This window comes from Mus pahari, chromosome 19, assembly GCF_900095145.1.
Source record: "Mus pahari chromosome 19, PAHARI_EIJ_v1.1, whole genome shotgun sequence".
Lineage (NCBI taxonomy): Eukaryota > Metazoa > Chordata > Mammalia > Rodentia > Muridae > Mus > Mus pahari.
Window position 1 is genome coordinate 22,658,618 of NC_034608.1, and position 6,587 is coordinate 22,665,204.

The 6,587-nt window shown below is 53.0% G+C and overlaps 1 protein-coding gene across 1 annotated transcript in view; it reads right to left on the reverse strand.

The window, feature by feature from the left end:
• Positions 1 to 7: 7 nt before the first annotated feature.
• Positions 8 to 6,587, reverse strand: part of Pex11g (peroxisomal biogenesis factor 11 gamma) — a 7,840-nt gene continuing 1,260 nt past the window's right edge. Inside the window, exons 2-4 of the mRNA XM_029532089.1 lie at positions 5,005 to 5,183; positions 1,415 to 1,477; positions 8 to 623 (exon numbers count right to left, since the gene is read on the reverse strand). Coding sequence (XP_029387949.1) covers positions 389 to 623; positions 1,415 to 1,477; positions 5,005 to 5,183 — 477 coding nt within the window. The 3' untranslated portion in view covers positions 8 to 388. The remainder of the gene's footprint in view (positions 624 to 1,414; positions 1,478 to 5,004; positions 5,184 to 6,587) is intronic.

Below are 6,587 nucleotides of genomic sequence, written 5' to 3' on the forward strand. Positions count from 1 at the left end.
CTGTACCAAGAGATTTAATAGACATTCCTATATTCCAGCTTGGCCGAAGCCCGACCTGAGGCACAATGTCTCTCTCCCACTCACCTTTAGGCAAGCCAGCCGGTGGGAAGTTCTAGCACTGTCCTCCTGGGACTTTGCTAACCTTGCCCTTGGCTGAGAGTCCTGAGGTTCTCATGTGCCCCCCCTGTCCCCCAGAGAGCAGCTTCCCCTGAAACCCTACCTAGCTGGGGAGCCTGGGAAGATCCCATTTCAGCCCCTTTCCCACCCGGCCCAGGGGCCAGCACTGGAGCACACACGTATGGATGCACCAGTGGCCAGTGGTGCCCACTCTGGGAATCTGAGTCCTGTCGAGCACCACAGNGTCCTCCACCTGCCACTCCAGGGCTCGTCAGGGGCTGTCTGCCTCGGCCTGTCTGCCAGCCCTGACAGCTTGACACGTGCTGAGGACGGAGGAGATGGTGCCCATGAGACCCACCAGCCAAGGTGGGAAGCGGCCAGCCCACAGGACACCGCGGGGCAACCAGTGCACAGCATTTGCCAGGTCAGCCAGGTTGCTGAGTAGAGTTAAAACCTCTGAGCATATCCGTGCCTCCATGGCCCTCTGCTTGCTCCTGGGCAGCTGGCTGTGGGAGAGAAGGGGGAGAAAAGAGCCACTCGTTGCCTGCCTTTCCATATCCCCCAGAAAAAAAGGTAAGCACAGAGTGGTCCTCGGCCTCAATTCTATACCTTCTCAGAATCCTTGGGCATGGGGCACAAGAAGTGTGACTGTTGTCTAAACTTCACATCACCCACTACTACTATGAGATCCAGCCACGAAGGCTCGGCCTATGGTCCTCATTCTAACACACCTGTTTCCCTGCTGGGGAAAAACAGGACTTCCCACCCAGAGGCTAAAGCAATGCTCTGTGAAAAGACACACACATTATACACATCACACAGAGATACCGCATGCATCACACACACACACACACACACACACACGCTTTCAAGTACTCCTTTAATTGTGATCTATCCCTGAACCTAGCAGCCAACAGGGCTGCTGACTGTTGTCTTTCCCTCACACCAGTGAGGAGGGTCACTGGACCTCCATCAGACATTAAAGCTGCTTCCTTCTGACCTCCCCGCCCTGCTGTATGCAATTCTGCCCTGACTGCATGGAGGTACTATGAAGCTATAAGGAAGCTATCACCGTTGTCTGGAGGTCACCTACACTCAGGCTCTGTTTGGTTCCACAAGTTGGTTTTGATAAAGCCATACTTTAGTTTGTCATCNGTGCCCTATGAGGCATGGCAGATGTCTCTTTACAACTCTCCAGGGGAAAAAAGTTCCTACATCAGCCCTGCAAGGCTCAGCAGGGGCATGGATCAGAGAGGTGACCACTCTACACCTCNCNGGGAAGGTTAGGATGAGGTACCTTGCAGAGGTGCCTGTGGGGCTCCGCAGCTTCTGTCTTAGCTTCAGCATTGTCCACAGGGCCCTGCAACACAGGAGACATGGGGATGCTCTGTCAGAGCAGNGTGACAAGCTGGGAGGGGCAGGCGGGCGGGGNNNGCTCCCCAGGCAGCAAGAGCCTCTACTGCCTTCAGCCCAGGGNACTCTGAGACTGGCCACTGNCCANATGTGGCCAGATGTGGCCCTGCTTGCTTGCAGCCTCCTGCNTAGTGACTAGTTNTGCCTGGAAAGAGAGACATGTCCCTCTGTAGGGCAAAGGCTGGGGTTCTGTCCTAGTTAGCTTTAGTTGTCAAAACAACTGAGCCTAGGATCATCTGAGAGGAAGGCCTTGACTGGGGATCAGCTTAGCCTGTGGGCATATGGGGTGTGGGGGTCATGTCATTTACTAGAGAGCAAAGGAAGTCTGGGTGAGCAGAGTCCTGGGTGAATGTGTGGTTGACGAGGGCACGGCCATGTCAGGGATTCCAGTGCCCTAGCCCCATGGGAGCGACAAAGCTTCCCAAAAGGATGAGGCTCAAGAGAGATCGCAAAGGTTTCCGAGCACAAATGACTGACCAGTGTATACAAAAGCTAGCCGCTGCAGCTTCCTCCTAAGACTAGCTGGCACCCCCTCTCTCTCCTCCCTCCCCGCCCCCGTACTGCACACAACAAACTGGGGTTCCTGGGTACAGCGACTGTGGGTGCCACTCCATCAGAGTGGGCACACCCTGCCTGCCCTCAGCTTCTCTTTCCTTTTGGTAGAGGTAACAGTCAGTTGGATGGTTTTGTTTTCGAGACAGGATCTCGCTTTGTAACCCTGGCTTCCCTATATAGACCAGAGTCCCCACTTTTCNGTACATGTACCCAAGTCTCTGGCACTTGATGTCACAATCCTTTCCTCGTTCTCTTCCCCTCCCTAGTCAGGGTTCCAGAACCAAGCTCGGCAGGGGATGGTCCCGACGAGTGAGCCAGCAGGCAGTGTTTCTCCGCGGTTCTCTCTCTGCCTTGAGTTCCTGCCCTGACTCCCCTGCCTCTTCCTGATCCTCCACGTGTGACAGGCATGTACCGCCTCATTTGGTTTATGCAATTTCTGANGATGGAAACTGGGGGTCTCATGCATGCTGAACCACATTCCTAGCCCAGGAGAGACCCATCGCTTAATCTACATCCCAATCCCACCAGCATGGGTCCATGGGTCGGCGTGGACCTGCCCAGTGGTAGACAGGGGGCCATAAGCAGCAGCCCAGGGTACATTAAAACCCCAGCCCAAATCTCCACTCTCCAGTCTGAGGGCTGAGAGACTGTCCCCAGTGTGCACGGGGATGGAGACAGCGAGTTTCAGGGGACCCTGGAGGTCAGCTGTGGTCAGCAAGAGAACCACGCTCATGAAAAGACATCGGGATATTGGCTAAGCATGTCAGAGAAGCACACATCCAAAGGCCGGAAATAAACTGGCAGAGCCAGGGATGGTGGCACAGGCCTGTTGTCCCCTCCTCTTGGGAGGCTGAAGCAGGAGGATCTAAACTCAAGGCCTGCCTGGGATGCTTAACGAAGTTCCGGCTCAAGATAATAAGTAAAACGAGGAGCCGGAAGGGGGCTCAGAGGGTAAAGGCATTCGCGACCAAGCCTGGAACCCTAAATTTGATCCACTGGATCCATATGGGGAAAGGAAAGAACCAGCTCCCACAAACTGTCTGACCTCCACATATGCACCATGCATGGCACCTGTGAGCACACACAAAAATAAATGAAGTAGATAAATGTTTAAAAAAAAAAAAAGTAAAAAGGCTGGGGATATAACCCTTAAAAGAGAAATCAGCCTGGAGGGCAATCAGCTTAGCTAGGTTGGTGGTGAGGCCCAGACCAGTGAGCTAAGAAAAATAAATAAAAGGTGGAGGGCCAGCAAGATGGCTCAGCAGCCAAAGATGCTTGCCACCAATCCTAAGGACCTGAGTTCCAACCCCGGAACCCAAACGGTTCAGGGAAAGGACCAATTCCTGTAAGCTGTCCTCTGAACCCTGCTTGTCCACTGTGGTATACGCATGCCCTCACATGCCCACTACTATACACGCATGCCCTCACATGTCCACTATGGTACACGCATGCCCTCACATGTCCACTATGGTACACGCATGCCCTCACATGTCCACTGTGGTACACACATGCCTTCACATGTCCACTACGGTACACGCATGCCCTCACATGCCCACTACAGTACACACATGCCCTTACATGTCCACTATGGTATACGCATGCCCTCACATGTCCACTATGGTACACGCATGCCCTCACATGTCCACTATGGTACACACATGCCCTCACATGTCCACTGTGGTACATGCATGCCCTCACATGTATGCAGGGATAAGAAAAGTGACTGGGAGCCAGGGAGATGGCCCCATGGTTAAGAGCATTGCTTACAGCCATTGGGACTTCAGTTCTGACCCCAGCGCCCACATGGCAGACTGGGCATTGTACAGTAATCCGAGTGCTGAGGGTTGAGGAGCGGGGACTGGAAGGCCACTGAGGCTTGCTGGCTGCCAAACTAGCCGAAAACACAAGGTCTGGGTTCAGGCCAAGACATGCCCTCAACAGAAAGGTAACAAGAGTTCCACGTCCTCTGCCCTGCCCCCATGCCGCCACCACCACATTCACAAACACAATCTATAAACTCATGTCTAATGGGACTGGAGGAGGGACTCGGTGGCTAGGACCAAGTGTACTGCTCTTGCAGGGGTGGATTGGGTTCCCGGCATTCATGTTGGGCAGCTCACAGCTGCAGGTAACCAGCCCNACAGACGCCAATGTCCTCTGGCACAGGCACTCATGAGCACTAAACCATCAACGCAATAAGAAATCAATTTCTTTCTTTAAAAGCTTTCAAAAATAAATGCATCCATTAAGAGAGAGTGACGACGACAGAGAGAGGGGAGAAGAGAAGCAGGGGATCAGAAGCAGAGACACACTGGAAGACACTGGGGTGCCAGTTTTGGAGGAGGGGGCCACAAGCAGAGATGTGGGTTGGCTAAACAAGGACACATGTGGACACACGGTGGAGCCTACACAAGGTCCTGCAGGCTCACACCATGGACTTGCCCCCCCTGGACTTCACACCATGGAGCTAATTTTAAGCTTCTGACCTCCAGTACTGTGAACTAACTGACGGTGTTGTTCAGATGACCCCATTTGTATCCAACTTTTACAGCAGTTACCGGAAACAAACAAGAGGGTTAAACAGCAGGGGAGGGGGCTCTGCAGATGTGGCTCAGCAGCTGAGAGCCCTGGCTGCTCTTGCAGAGGACCTGTTTTTGGTTCCCAGCACCCACACAGCAGCTCACAACTGTCTGTAACTCCGGTTCCAGGGATATGACATCCGCTTCTGGCTTCTCGTGGGGGCACTGCACACACAGGGTGCACAGACATACATGCAGGCAAAACATTCAAACACAGAGTTTAAAATAATAAATATAAGGAAAGAGATTCCAATACGGGAAGGCTGGCCAACGTTTGGGCTTCTGCTGGGGTAACACTCCTTGGGGACCTCAGGCGGCCCCTCTGGCAGATGTCACTTACTTGACAGCTCCAAGGAGGAGAGAGAGAGTCCAGAGGGCTGTGTTCAGTGTCCACCACCAAGCGGAATCCACCCGGAGGACCTTGGCATCGGCAGCCCAGGCGATATGCTCACAAGGATAGTACAGCTGGTCAGTCACGTTATTCAGGACAGACAGCCATCGGATGAAGGTGTCCTCCTCCTATGAAACCAAGAGGTAGGGACAGGCCTGCAAGTCAGACCTCCCCTCTGCCCATCTAGGATGGTCCCGTTCTGGCCCCACAAGCCTTCCCCCATGACCACAGTCTGTGTCCTCGTGCCTGGGCAGCACAGCCTACTGCTAACACCTGTGCCTGGCCTCCTCTGCTCATGCTCACTGGGCAGCTCACTGGCTCTCAACTCAAGCAATGGACTCTCCTCAAGAGCCGTCAAANCCCCAAGCCACAAACACTGCAGGAGGACAGGGCTAGACACCAACGTTTGTTGCTGTTACTTTTTTTGTTTTTGTTTTTGTTTTTGGTTTTTTTTTTGGTTTTTAGGGACAAGGTTTCTCTGTGTAGCCCTGGCTGTCCTGGAACTCACTTTGTAGACCAGGCTGGCCTTGAACTCAGAAATCTGCCTACTCAGAAATCTGCCTGCCTCTGCCTCCTGAGTGCTGGGATTAAAGGCGTGCGCCACTATGCCCGGCTTAATTTTTACTTACTTCTTTGTGCCTGTTACACACATATAAACGCGCCCATATGTATGCAGTACCCTCCACGGCCAGAAGAGGGCATTGGATCCCTTGAAGCTGGAGCTAGAGGCATCTGTGAGCAGCTGTTAATGGGTGCTGGGAACCATGTTGTACAAGAGCCTCATGATTAAGCAACAAGCGCTCTTAACCACTGAGCCATCTGTCTGGCCCCAGGAAATTAGTTTTAAAGGCAGGGTCTCATATATCCTAAGCTGGTCTCAAACTCACTCTATATGCACTTGAACTCTATGGTGTGTGTGTGTGTGTGTTATTATATGCACAGTAGTGCAAGTGCTTTTGAAGACCAGAAAAGAGTGGAATGTTCTCTAGAGATGGAGTTATAGACAGTTGTGAGTCCTCTAATAGAGGGGTGTCAGTATGGGGAGGGTGTGAGAGTATAGGTGTGTGCGTGCGTCCACAGCACATGTGTGTGGCGGTTGGAAGACAAGCTCAGTGCCGTCAGTCCTTGCCTTCTATTTTGATGGGGGCAGAGTCTTTCTCTCCACTCCTCTCACCAAGCTAGCTGTCCTTCATGCTTCTGGGGACGCTCCTGTCTCCACATGTCACCTCCCTGTAGAAATGCTAGCGTCAGAGACATCACCTTAATGAGATGTATGTGGGCCCTGGGGATTTGAACTCAGGTCCTCATACATGTGCATCAAGCATTCTATCCACTGAGCCATGTGCACAGTCTGCACTGTTTCTTTGTTTGTTTCCGAGACTATCTCTCTCTCAGTCCTGAAGCTCACTAAATAGGCCAGGCAGCCTGGGCAATGGGATCCCCCAAGGATCCTCCCATCTATGCCTCTCCAAAAATGGGATTACAGCCGGGCGCACGCCTTTAATCCCAGCACTCGGGAGGCAGAGGCAGGC